Genomic DNA, 21,061 nt, shown 5'->3' with positions numbered 1-21,061 from the left:
GTGAAGACATTCAATCCGGTTCCTAGCAGATCCCTATGGACACCAAGGCCAAAATGAAGGGCAATATCTATGTACCAATGGATCCAAAAGAAGGGACTTCCAATGAATGTTTAAAAAGGCCACAAGGTGGGGCGCCTGGGTGGCGCAGTCGGTTAAGCGTCCGACTTCAGCCAGGTCACGATCTCGTGGCCCGTGAGTTCGAGCCCCGCGTCAGGCTCTGGGCCGATGGCTCGGGGCCTGGAGCCTGTTTCCGATTCTGTGTCTCCCTCTCTCTCTGCCCCTCCCCCGTTCATGCTCTGTCTCTCTCTGTCCCAAAAATAAACGTTGAAAAAAAAAAATTTTAAAAAGGCCACAAGGAAGAATAACCGCTGATTTGTGTAGCGCTTGTGGTTATCAGAACATTCTTCACAACTACACTTGTAATTCTCACGGCCAGGCACACCGAGCTAATACATGTTAGGACAACACAGAACCTTTTCGCTCAGGTTTGCCACACGCTGGCTGTTTTCCAGGCAGTTAATTCAGTGGCTCTCTTTAACACCCTATTCCTTACAACCAAATCGAAAGTCACGCAGCTAGCATTCCAAGAACATGAGATGGTTTAGACTGTTACCGGTGGTAGTGACAATGACTCTATCCATTCACTTAGTTGCTAAATCCTCTGTGACCTAATAAAATAGGTGCTATTGTGACCCCCATTTCAGACACGCTTAGGTCTTGAGCCCAAGGTCATCCAGTAAGAGGCAGAGCCAGATTCAAACTGTGTCCATCCATGGCGTATCTGCTTCCCAAACGGTCCCAAGCAAGAAAGCAAAATGCAGCAGGGAATGTAGAGGAAAGACACAAACTTTTAACCAACATTTCAGGGTATAATCACTATTGCTTCTTCACTGAAACTATGTGCATTAAGTGATTGTGTATCCCTGACTTCAAAGCATCACTAGGAGGTGAAACCTTTTGTTGAAAAGGTTTTGTTTTTGTTTTTTTAAACAGTCCTTAGTCTCCACAGCTCACCCATTCCAGCCTCATACTCCATGTTCCCGTTTGTAGGAATAATGCTTAGCCTTTAAACACATCCTAACTGTTCTGTTGGGGTTTGTGCACGGGAGCTGCCCAGCCTGGCTAATTACTGCTGTGGAGGGCACCAGTGGCGGGTAGATGATGAGAGACTTGGGACCGAAATGTCATATTAGAAACTGACACATCTTGATCCTGCGTTTCATTTTCATACACACATTGGAAATGCATTCTCATGGGATTCTTTATGTTGCAGACTCCGGTGTAAGGTCTTAGGGGCTTCTGGAAAAGACCGGTATCTACTCTCACTAAGCTTGGACAACTTGGATCTCCTTGGGTGAGTCCAGGTACAATGATGACAGATGAGATGCTCTGAGACTCCCAAAAGCTAATGACTTTTTTTTTTTTTTGGACTACATTTGCATGAATGTAGCCACCGGGTTCTGAGAAAGTTTATAAGTATAATGTCAGCTCAAACCAATGGTGTGGTCTGGCCACTTGGACGCATCACTTAATGCGCGCTGATGCATTTGTTTATATGTCCCCCCCCCCGCCATCATCCTGGCACAAATAGAGTATTGCTGCAATTCTGTAGCTCAGACAGGGGGTGCAAACCTACCTCTAAGGTTTATTGGTGAGGTTCAAATAAGACAGAGCACCTAACTTAATATCAGGCACAGAATAAGGGTGGCTCTGTAAATGGGAGCCCTGAGTTCGCCTCCTGATGTTGCTGGCAGTGTGATGGTCCCGGTTACAAGACTGAAAGAATGTCCGTCAATTGATGAATAGATAAAGAAAAGAATAAACAGGAATGAAGTACTGATCGCTGCTACAACATGGATGGACCTAGAAAACATCACGGCAAGTGAAAGAAGCCGGTCATAAAAGGTCACGTACCTTCCGACTCATTTATGAACTAGGCAAATCTGCAGAGACAGAAAGTAGACTATTGGTCGTCACGGACTGGGAAGGGGGGAAATGGGGAAAAACTGCTTCGTGTATGAGGGATTTCCTTCAGGGGTGATGAAAATATCCTGGAACTGGTGACAGGGGCACAATCTGGTGAATGCGCTACATGGTGACTTTTACGTGCCATGAATTTTACCGCGATGAAACAAAACAGGAAAATCATTTCAATACACGTATCTTTGAAAAAAGAAAAAGTGAGGCCTCATGAAGTTGGAGCTCAACAAACACTGCTTGGCGCTATCCAGTCCGCTCCTGCACAAACATTCTCTTTTGGTCTTTAGCCTTCCTGCCTTTTAACGAGTCCTTAAACTCTATACCGAGGGCTCATTTATAAATGTTTATAACCTTGCATCTGGTTCTTGCTCCCTGGGCCCAGCGAGGGGGAAGAAGTTGTCATTTTTGCCCTGCCTTAGATCCCCCGGTTCAATCTCCCCTTCAAATGAGAAGCTTTGTTGGTGGAGGCATGACTGGTCTAACGGCAGCATGCCACAGAAAGCCTCCAACGCACCAACTAGGATTATCCGGGGGTCTCGGCACTGACACACTCCCCGAACACACATCCTAAAAACCCAGATGATTCGGGCCCGCAGACCTGATGCCAGTCCTTCAGGTAAATACAGAATATGACAATATGAGAAGCTAAAAAGCAGACTGCATGTCCGTAATCCCATAGAGAGGAAGTCAATGCACAGAATCTATTCCCACTTATTGTTGATTACCATGTTAAACATTTCCATTAAAAAGTAATGCTGCATCTGTCAAACTCAATGATGTAGGATTTTTTGTTTGATTTACCGACACAATCCGTGTCACTGGTATCTTAAATGCAGAAAGCAGCAATAACAGACACTGGTTCACATAGGAGAGGGACGGCTTGCATCCGGGACGGGGACAGCGAGCCCCTGGGAGACGACGGCGCCGGTCCTTGATGAGGTACCCAAGCGCAGAGATGCAATTTTTACATATTACGAAAAACGCAAGCCGAATCAGGAGGAGAAAGTAATGGAGAGTAAAGTGTTGGCCGCATAACATGGCAGATGACTTCAAATTTAAAATTCCACCAAACGGTAGGAGTTTCAGCGTGGCCAACAACCGCACATGAGAGCGGAAGAGGCGAGCCTTGGGAGTTTTTCCCAAGCTTTTTTTGCCGACCCGTCTGAGAACATTTAGCCAGCCTGGAGTTCTGTACTTGACAATTACCTTGACATGAGCATCCCTTGAAACCGTCTGCTTTCACTTTCCCGACTTAGCCAACTTCACCGTAGAAAAGAACTTGGTCAGGTATCAGCTTTAAGAAAAGGCAACCCTTGCACACTCCTTATCTAAGGTGATAAACACACCCAGGTGGAGCCCACCTGGGACACAGCCCTGTCACAGAGAAAACGCAGAAGCATCACTGGCTCGATACGCTACGCTGCCGCTCTCCTGCTTCGTGGACGATACTTGGCCTTCGCAAAACGACAAGGCCAGTCTCACTGGAAATGCTGCAAACAAGTGTCTGCCGTCTCATGTGGTGCTAAGGACCATAAGTACTTAGGATGCAGCGCAGACGAAGATGGGGCAGCAGCAAGTTTTTGCCACATGCCTCCGGGCTGAAGGTTCGTGAATGAGCGTGGCCTGTGAGCCTCGCAGCGGGGTCACTAAAGTTACACCTCACCCGAGACGATGCTTACTTAGTCCAAGAGAGGGAAAGACAGTCTGTGGCTTACTGAGGACCAGTTTGTGCGTTCGACAGGGGAGCGGAAGGAGGGGGTGAAGGGGTGTTCCCCTCACTACAGCTTGAATGACACTGAGAGCCGATTCAACCTGTTCCAGAACACCATGCCGATCTCTGCTTCTTTTCCTCTCTCTAAAGCCCAGAGGTAAAGCAGAGGGTAGGCTTGTAGATGGCAAAGGCATTCCCGTTCTTTCTGCTCCCTCCCGTTAGGTCCCGACCCAAGCCCGAGGCTCCTCCTACCTGGTAGAGCTCAGTGGCGGTGCACTGAGTGGCCAAGGTCTTCACCGGCTCAAGGTCGTCTTCATCACTGCTCAGCTTCAAGTCGTCCTCAAGCATCCTACGAAAAAAGCAGGGTGATGTTCGTGTTACAAAGCGTCTTTTCAAAACCATCCTCAGATACATCTTGCAATGAGGATAAAATATTGGAGCTACAATCTGACAGCTGCAATTCTGTCAAAGGTGCAGAGGGAACCAAGATTCTTTCAGCTAATTAGATATTTGAGCTCTTATATTTATGTCATACTCCGCACACATCTTCCCGCTCTACCTTCCCCTAAATCAAGGGGAAAAAAAGGACTATTTCAGCATCTCCAGAGATGACTGGAGTCTATATATTTTTACTACTGAAAGTGTAATAAATGTACTGATCAATCACTGTGGAGTGGAACGTGACATTGGATCTCTACAGGAAAAGATGCTCCGAGTCGCCCATGAAAGAACAGGGGCATGGTAACAGCCCCTGGCTCTAGAGGCTGCTGTCGCAGCCTGCTGGGGCTCTCTGGATGACAGAGGCAAAAGGCCCAGTGAACTTCCGCTGCCTTGCAGTGCCCTCTGCACTGTGGCAGCTCTGTGGCCACAAAATAGCTGGGCGAGAAATGGCTAGTCATTAACCTTTTGATATATGACCGATCTCTTCCCGTAAAATTTGATCCAAGAGATGTAAGCCCATGATGTGGATGAGAAATCTTTCTCTCCTAAGGCAAGGTACCTGAAAGATACGAACTTTGATGATGAACTAGCACTTTCAAAATTGTTTATCGAGCACACAGAGCCTCTTGTTCCTACAGTGCCATCCGCTCTACCCCCAAACTTGAGCCACAGCAGGAAGAGTGACTGATGATCTTAAAATGCCAGTTACATAGCCTTCGAAGAGCAATTGGTGTTAATATTTTTATGTATTGAATGCAACTATAGACCTCGTTCCCAGCCTTCAAATGGGGGCAGTCCCAGCCTCCTTGGACTGATTACCATTTTCTTGCTTCCAGACTCGGAATCAGGCTCAGCTCCCAGGCTACAATTTCCTTCTTCGACTCTGTGAATCCTATTTTTTCTCTATAGCTCAGCCAGATCCCACCTCCTCTGCAAAAGCTTTCAAGAAAGAACCCCTGTCTCAGAAAGGACACCTTTTCCTTCTGCCCCGCCCCCGGCTCCAGCTGGATCAGTGCCCTGCTTTCCGCTGAGTGTCCCCTTCTTCCCATGTGGGCTGCTGATGCAACTTACTCACTTCTGTCTTCCCAGAAATGACAGTCCACCACCCTCATTTTGCATACAAGGAAAGAAAGGTTCAGAGAAGTCCAGGGCTCTGCTCAAGGTCACACAGCTAGTTGTGCGAGAGCCAGTCCTACAACTCCCATCTCTTAATTTCTACCTGTGTGATTTTTCCAGAAGGGACGTTGAAAGGCAAAAGGCAACTTCTAATGTGATAAATGAGGGAATACATTATTTGAGAACTTATGTTCAAATGTTAGAAAGAGATTCGGGTCAGAGTGGGTAGCCAATAACTCTTCAAAGAAAACACGGCCCCCCCTACTCTCATGCTCAGCCACATAAGATCAGGACATGTTCACTGAGGTCTGAAAACCAAAGACCAGTCAGTATAAAGAATGATTGCTAGGAAGGATAGCTGTTAGAGTTGGTTTCAGATAAACTAAACTTGTGAGATTTATGACTGTCCTTCATGAGACTAATGGATGTTTTCAAGATCTTAGAGAAGACAAAATGTATCTTCACATTTCTTGCAATTGCAGGCTTACGACTCCAAACAAATAATTCTTTATAACACATTGTGGCAAACGAAAACGGTATCATTCTCATAAGCTATAGAAGTCAAATATTTTAATACTTATGGTGGTCATAAAGGGCTTCATTTTCTGTGTGTGTGTGTGTGTGTGTGTGTGTGTGTGTGTGTCTTAATATAGGTGGGCAATGTCTACATGTTAATTTACACAGAAGTGTTGAGCAAAATAAATGATCAACAATTACTTCCATTCAGAAGACCCATTTATGTGTCAGGGAAAGTGCCAAGTATTTGACCAGAAGCTTGAAGGAGGGGCTATTATTAGCCCCATTTTCCATTGGAACAGTGAGGCTTAGAGAGGTACAGAACTTGTTTGTGATTATGCAAGCTAGGAAATCATGGAGGCAAACATGGAACTCAGACCATCTCCAGCCAGAACTTGAGAATATCTAATGTTTTCCTAGAGGGTGTAATTTACAAAGGATGGTATATTAAATAAAATCAACAGCAACGACAACAACAGCAAAAAACCCCACAAAACATACTGACATGGAGTCAAGATCATTTGGATTCAAGTGCTGGCTAATCATAAACTCTGATATCTTGGGAAAGGCATTTTCTGTCTCTGTACCTCATCTGTGTCCCGCATCTGTTAAATGGGATAATAATTAAACTCTTTCACGGGGTGGAGGTGGGGGTGAGCATTATATGAGCAAAAGCATGTGAAATGCTTTAGGAAGGCACAAAATTAATGCAGGGTATCATTACTTTGGAAATATTGCATCATAGTTAGAAATAATGTACACCATTAACACCATTAACAAGTAATCACAAGCAGAGCCTTTCTGAGACCTTGTTCTCATCTTCATTTGCTGAACAACCTGAAGGTAAACATCTCACAAAGTCTCAAAGCTTAATCCAGAAACGGGTTTATGGGTCTTCTTCAGGGAGAACTAGCACATCCAGAGTCAGATTTCAGTCTTGAACTCAGCAGTTATCTTATTCTCCAACCAACTCTATGTGATTCTAACATGGAAATGAATGGCCTTCCGATGTACAATTCCGGAAACAGGCAACCAATCTCCATAGCGGTTGACATTAAACACCCCGCCCCCCATGCAACAAGCTCGGTGTGGATTTGGTTGTTAATAAAGGACAATTGGATGCATATATTCAAGTCCTGGTAAACACAAGTCAAGGAAGCAACTAGAAAGGCTCCTTCACTGACCTATTAAGCTTTATTCTTGAATATACATGTACTTGTTTGCATTTCCATCCATAACTAATACTGAACACTACTCTAGGGAACGAGGAGGATTATGAAAGATTTTGGATTTAATTATTATAGCAGCACCGTTCACACCCACTGCAGTTAAGGTAGTCTCAGAAGAAAAATGCTAAGTTCTTTTCAGGAGGTCACAACTGCATAGACAAATTCATCACACACTGGGTATCCTACAGTGTGAAAAAATCTCCCGTGTAGGTAATCTTAAAAAATAATTGTTCTTCCCTTTTCAATTAGATGAAAACAGAACAAAGGAGGCCTCCTCAGTGACTCCAGATGTTTGTTCAGGATCCGGTAGTTCGCAGCGCCTGTCTTTGTGTGAAAACTCTCTGGTTTTTATTTTTACCATGACATATCAATTCTGTATTATCAAGAAATAAAATAGTCCTGGAGTGAGTGGGTGGCTCAGTCAGCTAAGCATCTGACTTGGGCTCAGGTCATGATCTCATGGTTCATGGGTTTGAGTCCCACATTGGGCTCTGTGCTGGGCTCCTGGCTCAGAGCCTGGAGCCTGCTTTGGATTCTGGGTCTCCCTCTCTCTCTCTCTCTCTGCCCCTTCCCCGCTCGCATTCTCTCTCTCTCTCTCTCTCTCTCTCTCTCTCTCTCTCTCTCTCTCAAAAATAAATAGTGGAATGCTTAGGTGATTTTGAAGAGGAAACAATAGAAGGCTTGGAACAGGATTACAGAAGGCTCTATGTAAACGAAGCCTTTCCTTGAGGCAGCATTGGCTTACGAGCAAGAGCTTGAGAGACAGACAGACTTGAGTTCAAGTACAGAATTTTCTAATGGGGTTGTTCTCTTGAACTCGTTAATGAAACTCTTCAAATCTTGCATTTTCTCACATGTTTAAATGAGCAACAATAATATCTACTTTGGAGAGTTGGGGAAGGATTAGAAAATAAACTTCCTACAAATTGCCTAGGAGTCAATATATGCTGCTATTGTTATTACCTGAGAAACGGTACTTTACAGATTGGAACAAGAAAACAAAGAGCTCCAGTGGTGACCCAAAGACAAGCAGAGGTGTCAAATAGCATGGTTCAGAGCTCTTGAAGGAGTTTGCAAAGCTTCAGTGCTTGGGTTTACTCTTCAAGAATGTTCGAAACCCATCATGGCTGTCTGGGGTTTCCTGCGATCCTCCCAGAGCGCTTAAGATCCCCTGGAGATTTGAAAGCCCTGAGGAAACATACAGTTCCAAGGGGAAGTTAAAAACGAAGTAAGAGTGGCCTTGATATCCTGCTCCTTATATCTGTGGTGTGACTTGGTCCCTCGCTGGAAGCTGTACTCACCTTGAGCGCCTCGTCGTTGGGCATGCCACTCTCACGAGGAACTTCCAATATGCATTTGGCTCTAAGCTTTGTATAAAAGGCTGGGCTTTGGGGGCACCTGGGTGGCTCAGTCGGTTAAGCATCGGATTCTGGATTTTGGCTCAGGTCATGATCTCACGGTTGGTGGGATCGAGCCCCGCATCGGGCTCCATGCTGGTGATGCAGCACGGAGCCTGCTTGGAATTCTTTCTTTCCCTATCTCTCTATCTGTGTCTCTCTCTCTTTCTCTCACTTTCTCTCTCTCTCATAATAAATAAATAAATAAACTTAAAAAAAAAAGACTGGGGCTTCAGAGGCTGTTTAGTTGATCCAGAATCCTTGCTCAGAAGCAACCTTCACAATCCTGAACGTGTAGGCTGCAAGCCTACGTTGTGCCTTTTTCTGAATTACAAAATGGTACCTCTCTGGGCAGACAGCTTGTCAGGCGTACCACTTGATACTGGCTGGAGTCCAGCTTCTAAGTATCCGTGGAAATAGCTGCCATGCTGGTGACTAACGGTCAGATAGACCCTGGCTCTTACAGTTGGAAGTGCCTGTGAGGGTTATCTATTTCACCTTGCCATACAATGGAAATATCTACAACATCTCTACCACATGGCCATAAGCCATTGTCTGCTGGGCAGCAGGCAATGCCCTTCTAGTATTCAGGAGCTTTAATCGTTAGAATGTTCTGCCCCTTAGGACAGAACTCTGCTCTCTGGTAGCTTCCATCTGGTAGCCTGAGTGTCCCCCTCTGTAGTTAGTCCACACTGGGAGACTGCACTTGGAATGGTGTTGGAGATAGAGCCAGTGCTGCTGTCCACACTGTGCGGTGGCAGACGTGGGGATGAAGGTGGGGAGTGTGGACACTGTTTCACTCAGGTTTTAAGCTCTAAACAAAAATTAGGAGCCATCGTACTGTGGGCCCTTTTCTAGAAGAGTAACTCAGCCCTATTGACTCCTTAAAGGGCACTTTCTCTTCATAAAGTAGGCTGGGAGGAATGAAACATGACTGGTTTAGAATTACTCAGGGAATTATATATTTTCCTACCTAGTGCTCTGGACCCTCTGCAGCACTGAATCATTTGCTGGTAAGCAAGGCAGGCGATGAGGAAGAGGTAGTGATATTTTTCAAAGCGTTCATTCTGTTTCCCTGAGGTAAGGGTGTTCAGACTTCTTTCTTGGGAGAAGCTGCATTTAATTTTCTCAAGGCTTTAACTTGAAAGTCTGATTCCATGACCACCCTGCTGCGAATCCTGGAAAAGCCCAGTCTGAGGGCCAATGCAGACCTATTGGGTGGGGCCCATTAACCCTGCGCCCACGGCCTGGGTCTCAACTCAATCACGCACCCTGCCACGCAGATCAGAGAAGGGGGTTCATAGAATGAGCACCCGGTAAAGTGCTCCTTCAGGAAGGATACAGTTGGCAGGGGTTGGCAAACTGAGGCCCTCCGTCCAAATCAGCCCTCCCTCCGTTCCTAAACTGCCCCATGAGTTAAGAATGGTGTTCACGTGTTTAAATAGTTGAGAAAAATAAAATCAAAAGAAGAATGATATTTCATGACATATGAAAATTACACGGCATTCAAATTTCATTATCCATAAATAAAGTCATACTGGAAGCCAGCCATGCCCGTTCATCTTCATATTGGCTATGCTCTTGTGCTACCGTGGCTGGGTTCGGTAGTTGTGATGGAGAACATACGGCCCCCCCAAACCCAGAATATTTACTATCTGAGCATTTACACACAAAAGTTTCCTGACCCTCTGCTTTAAGCCAATGGTTTTCAAACTCTTTTAAATTCAAGAAACCTTTCCCCTGCCCAGTGCGAAAACAGCTCATCTGCTCAAGTCTTATTTTGGGGGGTCATTTTGGCTCCAAGGAGATTGAATAGAATTTAATTAGATCGATTTAAGTTACTTCACCTCTCTGAATCTCGGTTTACTTCTCTGTGCAATGGGAATAAAATACTATGTAACTCGAAGAGCAGGAAATGCCAAACAGTCTGTGTGGGCACAGCGCTGAGTACATAAAAGGCAATGGCAGGAAAAGAGAAAAGAACGGATCTCCTTTCTCTAGATGCACAGGTGGTATGTATGGCTTTATATGTGTATTGCATACATCAGCCAAAGCTAATAGTGAGCACCTTGATATATATGACTATTGACTTGGATCAAACTGCCACCTCTCCAACCTTGGACTTCCTTAGAATTGATCACATAAATTCAGCACAATACCAATTTTCTGCTCCACGGTCATTATTTTGAATTTGATTTTCATTTTCTTGGCAGATTTCTCTGGGTTATATAATTTCTCCCGATGCGGGAAACTCAATGTTATCATGCAAATGACAAACTGCCTAATAGAAATCTGATGGCTTTCAATAATGTTGCACACACCATAACACTATGGTATCATTTTTCAGGGGTGTGGGTGTAAAAACATCGGAGGCTGGATTTCCCCAGAGAAGACCAGAACCCGGTGGACCCACCTGGACCTGAAAACAAATGCTGAGATAATTCCAAAGGAGAAAAGAGAATCTTTTGTCTTAAAAAATACCCCAAGCAGGGATCTTGACATTTGACATTATTTTTACACCCACGCCCCTGAAAAATGATACCATTTGAGTCATCCTGGGCAAGAGAGAGCTATCCAAGTGGATTAATAGGGGTTCACCCAAGACCATTCATTGGGCATATAGTCTAGCGTATAGCCTAGATCTTCAAACTGTTTGGCCCCGCATTGGCCCTCAGATGGGCTTTTCCAAGGTTCCCAGCAGGATGGTCATGGAATCAGACTTTTAAGTTAAAGCCTTGAGAAAATATTTGTGGGGGAAACAGGTTGCGGAGTTGGGCTCTGCTAATTTGAACTCCAGCTCTAAAACTTACCAAGTGTGGGCTTGGGTGAGTTGTTATAGCTTCAGTGTTCTAATCTGTTAAGATGGGGCCAGTAATAGTCCCTATTTCAGAGGATTAGTATGAGGATGAAATGAGATCATGTACATAAAGTGGTTGGTAAGCAGTCAATCAATACAGTTACTATCGTTGTTACTTGCTATGACTGTGCTTGAAACACACTCATAGGGAAGCAACTAGGAGTATGATGTGGGCCCTTCCCCCAATAAGCTGGCCCTTTTTCGCAAGGACAAAGACTCCATCAGCAAACGATGACAATGTTATAATTCAGTGCTAGAGGTGCGTAAGGAGGGAGGAATGTCTACATCTCCACTGAGAGGCTGGTGAAGGCTACGCAGAGCAGTGGCCTTCCAGCAATGCCCTGAAGGCAGAATGAACTTCCTGGGGAGTCCCAGAGGAGAGAGAAGCCTAAGGAGAACAGACAGAGGTGCCCAAAGACTTGAAGTTTCGAGAAGAGTGGGACGCTTGGTTTGGCTCAAATATACTATGTGTAGATATGTGTTACTGAAAAGGGAGGAGCCTAAGGAGGTAGGTTGGGGGGGGAGACTGGGCCACGCCTTTTTCTAAAAGTGGGGAGGTGGGAAACCAAAGTTTCCAAGTGGGGGTGGGTGGCGTGGAGGGAGCACGGAAGGTCGGAAGTAGAGATCTCTGAGAGGAAAGACTATATATAAACTGACTAGAAGAAGGAGCTGTCAGGGAAAACGGTTAGATCACCACTGGCGTGGCCCAGGTGGCAGAGGGTGGCAGCCCGGGCCAGGGCAGAGACAGTGAGGATGGAGAAGAGAAGGAACCGGATTGTACAGACGTGTCAGAATCAACTGAATTGGGACACTGGTGATCGTGACATCCACAGTCTTCTCAGCCACTCTGTGAGGCATGGAGTTTATGTCACAAATTCTACCAAAGCCCAAAGCATGCACACACACACACACACACACACCCTCCACTAGGCTGCCTCTCTGTATTGACGGATGTCCTTTCGTTCTCCCCGGGCTCTGATGCTGCACTCAGGCCTCGGCTCCTGGGCAGGGGCATCTCTAGTCCTCAACTTTTCTTTCTGGGGACACACCTGGTGAGCCCTGCTCATAACTGAGGAGGAAATGCCAACTTCTCACCACGAAGCCTTTCATTTGGGGTTGTCCCTTTCAGCCTTCCATCAGCTTCTGAGAGCAACCACAGCTGATCAGAGAGAAAAAATAACCCTTGCGGTTACCTCCAAAGTACCCCCCACTCACAGAGGATACTTCATTACTTATCTCTCTACATCAGCTCCTAATTGTTAAAGGATTAAGTAAAGAACTCCTTCATCGAGCTGGTCCATTAATCTCTATCTATGGAAACTCTTCAAAACAACTGAAATATTAAGTCGCTGTTAAGTGCACTACAAATTGTGCCTGCTGACAGCCACTGTGCCTCACATGAAACTCCGTGGGGGCAAGGACCAATTCTTACATCTGAGACACTGCGAATTCTCGGCTGCTGGAACACAACACTTTAGCTTAGAGGGCTTTAAACTCTTCCTCCGGACCCATTTTGTGAGACAGGCTGTCCAAAAGGGCCGCTTACCTGAACTGACACAGCAGATAGGATTTGCTTTACGCTGATACATAAAGAAGTCACACGTTCCTTCGGATTGTTTAAGCAAAATGGTCACATCTGACCATTCTGGCCCAGCTAAAATGTCGACAGGTGATGCCGCTCCATTCTGTATGAAAATCCCACCTGATTTCTAGGCTCAGCTCTTTCTGTTGCATCAGAAGGAACCCCCTCCCCTCCCCCCCCCCCCACTTTTGCTTAGGGTAGAAGGAGGAATGGTCTCGTAGCCCGCGTGGACAGGGTTTCAGCCTTATAAAGTGCTAGAGCTGGAAAAGCTTTCTTGGACACATGGAGCTCAGGGCCCTGTGAGCATGCCATCAGGCGAGCTCAGGTACCACCTGCCACACACACACACACACACATACACACACACACACACACACGCCAGGGCAAGGCCAAGGTTAAGACCTGAGTGACTCAACTGGTGAAGCTACAGCGACTCACTTTCAGATTCAGACAGTTTAGTACTTACATAACGAAAGAAAGGAGGACTTGCCAAAGGTGCCAGCGCCCCCCGCTCCTCGTCCCACACACCAGAAAAGACGACAGCAAAACAAAAGGTGCCCTGTGACTGCAGAGCAAGTCGTGGGGTATTCTGTTACCAAGGAGCCCATTTCTGGTCTCAGTGAAGGGGTTTTATAGGCTGCAGGTCTATTCTGCGGGGCGTGGGACAGAATGTTCCGTATCTCATCAGAACCTGGGAGGTGATGGGAAATGGTCTCATGACAGCCTCCCAGAAGACACAGGGGGGCGAGCAGCAGATGGCCTTGAAGTACATCATAAGATCTTCCTGTCCTCTCCTGTTCTGGGAGGATCACTAGGTGTTCTGCCAAGACTCAGATTAGCTGTGGTTCAAACCTCAGCCTACATGGCCTGTTTGGATACCTGCAGGGTGTCCGTGGTGCCGGGCAGGGTTATTCCCCCAGGCTACCAGAAATCTCTGCTTTCCAGGTCCCGGTGCCACGCCGAACCACTCATTTACCGATGTTCAGTGTCGAACGTGCTGCTCACATGTAAGTGCTAACGAAGGCTGGGGGTGTCACTACCATAAGCATAACAACACCTAATGGACTTGTTCTCTGCCACGAGTGATGAATGTGAGCTAAGTTAGCCATAGCTCGAGTCCAGCGAAACACATCTGCAAGAACTAGCCAATGTTCAGAGTCCTGGGAGACCAGGAACTTTCCTCTTTGCAAAGCCAGTTGACCTGTGTGTGGCTCGAGGGCACAGTGAACAGCTCGGAGTAGGTATTGAGCCTCCTCTGCAGACAGAGAGGCCCAGGTTCAAACCCTCACTCCCTGTAGCGGTGTCACCTTGGACCAAATTCCTTGAACTTTCCCGTGCCTGGGTGAATGAGGGATCATAATAGCACCACCTGATCGGATTCTGTAATTATGAAGTGAAATAACCCAACTTCAAGTCCCTAGCACACAGTGACCACCCAATCGTCATCACCTCCTGTGATTACTGGCTCAAGACAGTTCAGCCTAGACGATCCTACATATATCAGATGTCAGTTTATTTGAAAACAAGAAAGACTGGAGAAATGTATCCTCGCGTTAAAGCCAAAAGGAAAAGAACAGTACCTTCGCCACCTACGGCTTTTGCACACCAAAAGTGGAACAAGTTTTTCAGTACAGAATCTTTATCATTATATCAACATTTTCAAATCTGGAAAATCCAAATCTACATAAAATGCAGCTGGACTACACATCGATCATAAAATATGAATCTAGCAGATTCCAGGAGTGCACGAACAGCTTGATATTGAGAAATCCATTAGTATGCTGCATCATGTTATCAACAAATAAAATGATACAGACCATATGATCATCTTAATAGATGCCAAAAATACGCTTGATAAAATTTCATACCATTCCGGATCCAGACCCTTTAAAGACTAGGTAGAGAAGGGGTACGTCCTTTCTGGATAAGGAACACGTAACGGGAAACTGTCAATCTAAAGGTATGTTTTAGGTAGGTAGGAAGGTTAGATCCATTTTTAAATATATTTTAAAATAAACATGGAATCACAGATGACTATGCTTCAAGTGTTTCTAAAACTCTGTATCAATGTCGATTCACTGGGTAGACAGAAGGAACACAAACAGACTAATATCATCCAATGACACCATTTGTTCTGATAATTACTCCAATTTCAACAGTTTTGAGGCATCACATATGGTTACCACAAGAGATTCTTTCCATGTAGGTAAAGACAAAATTAGCAAGTGACACGCAAAACCTCAGTTTCCACTTCTGCATTTTGGAAAGTATTAATCTTTTAAAAATGCATCACCAATTTATTGACCTTCACGTCTGCCTGCAAGCCTTACAAATGCAGAGACGCTGGGTAACATGATTGAAAATTTGATCCTACTGTTCGAACAAAATGAGAATTGTTTTAGAAGGGGCTCCACAATGTCTGGGCATATATTTTCCCTAAGTAACATGCATTTCCCCCAGGAATTCAACATTTATGTTGATGCACTTGGCTGCAGAGCCAATCCTGCACTGGCTCTAATACAGAGGAATTTTCTGAACATTTTGAGTAATGGGACTGAAATAATTTAACGGCTCCTTCTGTGCATGTTAAATGAGTTGCGTGATATATTTAGCTTTTGCAGAAAACTTGTTTACACTATAAATTACAGCACATGGCACAATCACATTGATGCGGAAAGCCAGCCATGTTGAGTCATTTTGGCCATCTCTCTCCAAACTTTAACTCGGCGCAAATGAATTCATGGTGGCTCACCAACACATTGCGGGTGTTTCCTAAGCCCGTGACCCTGCTGAATACATGTAAGGCCATCACCTTAGCACTGCCCTTGACTTGAAAAGAAGAGCTGGATTTCTGAGAGAGGAGGATTCTCAAAATAGGGAGGGCTCGCTGCTGACCAGTGATGGCACACGGATCTCGGTTGTTATGTACCACCATTCCTCGATGAACCAGAAGGGATTGGCTTTCTAATTCTGAAACAAGAAACAACCCAGATGCCTAAAGATTCATGGCTCTGGAAAATTCAATCTCCTAAGAGGTGACAAGATCTAAAGGCAAGAGCGAAGACTTGGAAGTTGGATGGAAGTTGGATGGACTGGGCTCTTGCATTCACTAGCCGTGCAAATCTAGGTCAACTGGTTGACCTCTCCGGGCCTCCGTTTTCTATCTCTAGAAGGAGGCTGCTGATACCTACTTTGCTTGGTTTTGGGAAAGAGTAACTTAAATGCCACGCAAAAAGAGTGTGAGGGTGAGCGCTTAACAAATGCTACTCCTTCTATTATTATTGATATTAAGATGAATGGGACAGGAGTTCTTCAAACAACACATTCAGAAGCAGCATTACAAGAATCACTGCAGAGGAAATCACCAATCAAAGAAAGTGGTTTAAGAACACCAGGGAGCCATCAGAGCAGGTTTTACATACGGTGGGTCAACATCATAGAAAACTGGAAAGAATTCTTTCATGACTTGGCTTTAGGTAAGAAAGTGCCAATCCTGGATACCTGTCCCAACACTAGGCTATTTCTTTTTTTTTATTTTTATTTTTTTTTTCAACGTTTTTTTATTTATTTTTGGGACAGAGAGAGACAGAGCATGAACGGGGGAGGGGCAGAGAGAGAGGGAGACACAGAATCTGAAACAGGCTCCAGGCTCCGAGCCATCAGCCCAGAGCCTGACGCGGGGCTCGAACTCACGGACCGCGAGATCGTGACCTGGCTGAAGTCGGACGCTTAACCGACTGCGCCACCCAGGCGCCCCAACACTAGGCTATTTCTATCAAGTTATTCATAGACTCACATTGGTGATAGGTGGGCAACCAGCTGTCTCAATGGAGAGAGAAACAGAGAGAGCTATAAAAATAGATACATGGAGAGTGGCAGATCCCAATACTGGCCAGTAATTATAATCTCATTTCTAGAACTATAAAATATATTCAGAACACAAATGTAATCACTCCCCCCAAACTGGTCCAGTCATTCCAGGAATAACATGTTAGCCCAATCAAAGCACTTTGAACCTTTCGTGTAACACCTGTCAGATGTATAATTATGACTTGAGGGCTCACACCCTGCCCCGTCTCACAATGAATCAAAGTCGGCTAATACTCAGGTAAGCCTAACGTATGCCAGACATTCATTCCCTTGGTGATGTGCACCAATAGATCACTTCACTGACTCTTTCCAAGAAATCTGGGAGGTTGTACTTGTATATTTTCTGTTTTTAGGCAAGGAAACTCAGGCTCGGAAACGTTAAGAAGAGTGTCCCTAGGGTAGGGGAGAGAGATATCTTTGCAAGTCATATACCTGATGAGTCTAGTATCCGTAACATATGAAGAAGCCTGGAAACCCAGCAGTACAATGAAAGGATGTGGTCAATCTGTACTGGAATATTATTCAGCCATGAAAAGGAGTGAAATACTGGTCCGGGCTACAGCCTGGACAGGCACCGAAATCCTGATGCTAGGGGGAAAGCAGCCAGATACAAAAGGCCACGTATTAAATGATTCCATATAGATGAAATGTCTCAAAAAGGCAAATCCCATAGGGACACAGAGGAGATTACCAGTCGCCAGGGGCTGGGGTGAGGAGGAATGGGGAATGACTGCTAATGGCACGGGGATTCTTAGGGGTGATGCAAATGTTCTGGAACTCAAGAGAGAAGTGACTCTAAAAACCACAGAATTGTGCACTTTCAAAGGGTGAATTTTATGGTATCTGAATCGCAATAAAGCTGTTATTTAAAAAAGGCACACAGCTGGCCAAGTGGGAGAGAGTGAGCTGGGATGATGACACACACCTGCCTGATGGCAAAGCCCGTGTCCCCGAGCACTCCACGTCCTGCCCTGCGAGAGAGATCGGCAGAAGGTCTCACGTGCATTCCTCCTCACATCTACGGAGAAAGATGCCAACAGAAAAAGGGCTATTTCCGCCCCCCACAATCCTCCTCGCCCTCCATTTTTCCTACATTTAACACCGCAATTGATACAGCCAGCAGAAGCCGCACCGAGGGAAAAGGGCTTTGTCTTTTCCAGGAGCGACAAAGCACTGCATTAAAGAGACAGCTGTCCGGAGGGGGGCAGAGACCAAGCCAAGAACCCTTCGGCAGAGATGCTCTACCCCTCCTTGACTTCAGAATTTCCAAACCCGAGGCTAGGCAAGAGAGGCATTCGTCCATGCAGAGGCTCCTGTCTCTCCCCACCCCCGGCCCAAGCCCCAGAAAACCCCCAGGCAGGCGCATGTTTAATGTGGGCTGACAACCGGGCTGAGTTGATGTAAGTGGACATCAGGACCGATGGAAGGAGGCGCACGGTTTAGAGGTTAAAGGGCGGACAGGCTGGGACGAGTTTGTGGGGTTGGCCCTGGGCCGATCCTTTTAGGAAGCGATTCGTGAAGCACAGGGAACGCAGGACCGAATCTCCTCCCCGGCTCCAGATCAGGAGAAGGAGCTCCTCCTTGCTGGTCCGATGGCAGCGGCAGGCCGCCCAGAGGCGCAGCAGGTCCCCCTCTGTTGAGCCGGAGCCAGGCCTGGAGCTCGGTAGCCAATCGATTTTCCAGCCCCTGCCCCCTGGGACCAGGTAGCCGGCTCCTTTCAGGGCCCAAGGCTGGGGGGGCCGCCTCTACGGTAATGCCAATGTTCGATCACAGATGCAATTTAGACTGGGGTCCCCCCCGAGCACAGAGAGCAGTTCCCTTTGACCGTCCTCCGGTTGTCCACGCCTACCCTTCAGTCTGAGATGTGACACCGTGAAGAATGCCCACGCTCAGGCTCCAGTCACCTGACACATGGACATGACACACACCCGGCCTGCCCACCTTCCGCCCCTTGCCCCCGGACCCTACCCAGGGAGACACCAGAGAAGATGCCCCGTCCCCGGGGCCCGCCACACTAACTGGGGGCCAGGTTCAAGCGTGGACTATCTGGCTGCCCTCTTGGATTCCAGCCCACGGAGTAATAGGGGTTGTCCCCTGTCCTCCTTCTTGCCTTTTGTTATTTTTAATCACCCACCTATCAGGGCCAAATTGCCTTGTAACTGTCGGCTGCCTGGCTCTGACAGAGATAGCTGCTATTGTTAATGGGCGCCTTCACTTCAGCCCATTGAACTTGCCTCAGTTTGACAGCTTCACAATAGCCACCTTCCCTCAGGAAAAACAAAAAACAAAAAAACAAGAACCTGCGATCGAGTGAAGACGGAATGTGGGACAACAGCCTGGTCTGTCTCTTGGTCTCCAGCGGGTTCTCTTGGCATGAAGTCCCACCGCAAAGCCCCAGAACGAACTACCACGGGAGAACAGGCCGGTCAGAAGCTGGGCTCGGTTAAGGACGTCGGGAAAACCCACGGCAGACCTGCTTACACAGAATGTGGGGGCTGCTTCCTACAAACAGTCTGTCTCCACAGGAAAAAGAAAATCTGTTGGGTTTTTTTCCCCCTATTACTTTATCAATTGCCCAAGTGGTGGTTGAGCAGGCTTTTCTTAACTTGGTAATTGCAGTAGCACTGTTATCTGGAAATCACTGCTTGCAGATGTCTCCTGAGTCAGCTCCCTACGTCCATGTCATTCTGAGAGGGCCGAGAAGGGAGCTCCCAAGGGGGAAGATTCCATGCCCTCCAATTCCACTGTCTGCGATGGGACGGATGACCTGAGCGATGGATCGCTACGGCCACCTGAGGGAACACGTTTGACAAAGGTCTCCAGAACGGCTGCCATTCAGAAAAGGCAAATTCAGGAACCAGGCTCCTTGGGGGTCGAACTCCAATTCATAGGAGGTCCTAAACTCCCATTACCTCAGAATGTGACCTTATTTGGAGAGAGGGTCTTTGCAGAGGTAACCAAATTCGAGTGAGATAAACAGGGTGGGCCCTAATCCAACACGACTGGTGTCTTCACAAAAAGGGGGAATGTCGACAGAGAGACACATAGAGGAAAGACCGTGCAAAGATGCAGGAAGAGAGACGCCCTCGGTCACAGTCCTCGGAAGGAACCAATCCCACCAACACCTTCACCTGGGACTTCAGGTCTCCAGAACTGGGAGACAATACATTTCTGTTGTCCTAAGCCTTCCCAGTTTGTGGGGCCTTGTTACGGCAGCCCCAAGAAGCTAACGCAGGGCTTCACCCCACTTTCCCAGAACTCCCAAGCGTGCTCTTTTTATGGAGTCGCCTCACCATCTAATGACCCAGGGAAAGACGCATCTAGGGGTAGGACAGAAACCTGTTCGCTAATAGAAAATGTCATCTAAGGTGACGACAGAGAGGGTCCCGGGAACCGATTTGCTGAAGTGAGAAATAACCAAGCCTCTTTTTAAATTTTTATTTTAGAGAGAGAGCATGCTGGTGGGGGAGGGGGGCAAGAGAGAGAGGGAGAGAGAGCAAGAGAGAGAGAGAGACAGAGTCGGAGAGAGAGAATGTGAAACAGGCTCCACGCTGAGCATGGACCTTGACACGTGGCTCCCTCCCACGACCCTGGGATCATGGCCTGAGCTGAAATCAACAGCTCAACCGACTGCACCACCCAGGTGCCCCAGAATAACTGAGCCACTTGAGTTAAAATATCTCCAAAGCCAAACTCCACCAAACCCCACGTCAGTCTTCACCCTATTTAAGCCATTGCTTATTTTTAAGAGAGATTATTGTTATTTTGTTTTGGTAAACCTCATTGATTTCACTTCTATTCCTGCTAGTGGTACAGCCGAATTTTGCTTCCAGTTATTTCTGACAATGCCATCTGAAGGCAGATTCAAACTCTTTAAATATGTGATATTTTAGAACAAAAACATTGCTGTGCCACGATTTTTGTCCACTTAGCTTAAAATGTCACCCTTTTGGCACATACTAGACAGAAGACCTCAAAGCAAAACTTGACTCACACAGCATGTGGGGTCAAATCCCAGAGAGTATGACATAAAGGAAAAAGGACAGAATGCAAGATAAATGCTGGTGCTGGAGGCATGGCCAGTAATGGGGCTTATGTCTCCTAATGTAAGGAGTCGAGAAAGGGGGTACAGACATGATTTTCCTCCCCTGTCCACCTGCCTGCAAATGGCTCCCTTCCCTTTGATCTGTTTGCTTTTCCACTCTTTCTGGGTGACATCATCCACTCCCCTGATCCCCACAACTACATCTTCAGTCTAGAATGTTCTCATGAGCTCGAGACTCATAAATCCAGCTCTCCACTGGAGAGTGTACCACCACATCCCCCAAATGCCGCAAGCCTAAGAAAACAAAATTGAACTCA

At 46.5% G+C, this 21,061-nt stretch overlaps 1 protein-coding gene across 6 annotated transcripts in view; it reads right to left on the bottom strand.

The window, feature by feature from the left end:
• Nucleotides 1-21,061, bottom strand: part of AFF2 (ALF transcription elongation factor 2) — a 468,411-nt gene that overhangs the window by 107,146 nt on the left and 340,204 nt on the right. For all 6 annotated transcript variants that reach the window (XR_007149018.1, XR_007149019.1, XM_047844523.1 and 3 more), the window contains one exon: nucleotides 3,944-4,040. Coding sequence is in view for 4 of the 6 variants with exons in the window: in XM_047844523.1 (XP_047700479.1) it covers nucleotides 3,944-4,040 (97 nt within the window). In the remaining 2 variants the exon portion in view is untranslated. The remainder of the gene's footprint in view (nucleotides 1-3,943; nucleotides 4,041-21,061) is intronic.

Source organism: Prionailurus viverrinus, chromosome X (assembly GCF_022837055.1).
Source record: "Prionailurus viverrinus isolate Anna chromosome X, UM_Priviv_1.0, whole genome shotgun sequence".
In the NCBI taxonomy this organism is placed as follows: domain Eukaryota; kingdom Metazoa; phylum Chordata; class Mammalia; order Carnivora; family Felidae; genus Prionailurus; species Prionailurus viverrinus.
This window is presented reverse-complemented; position numbering and strand designations above follow the sequence as displayed.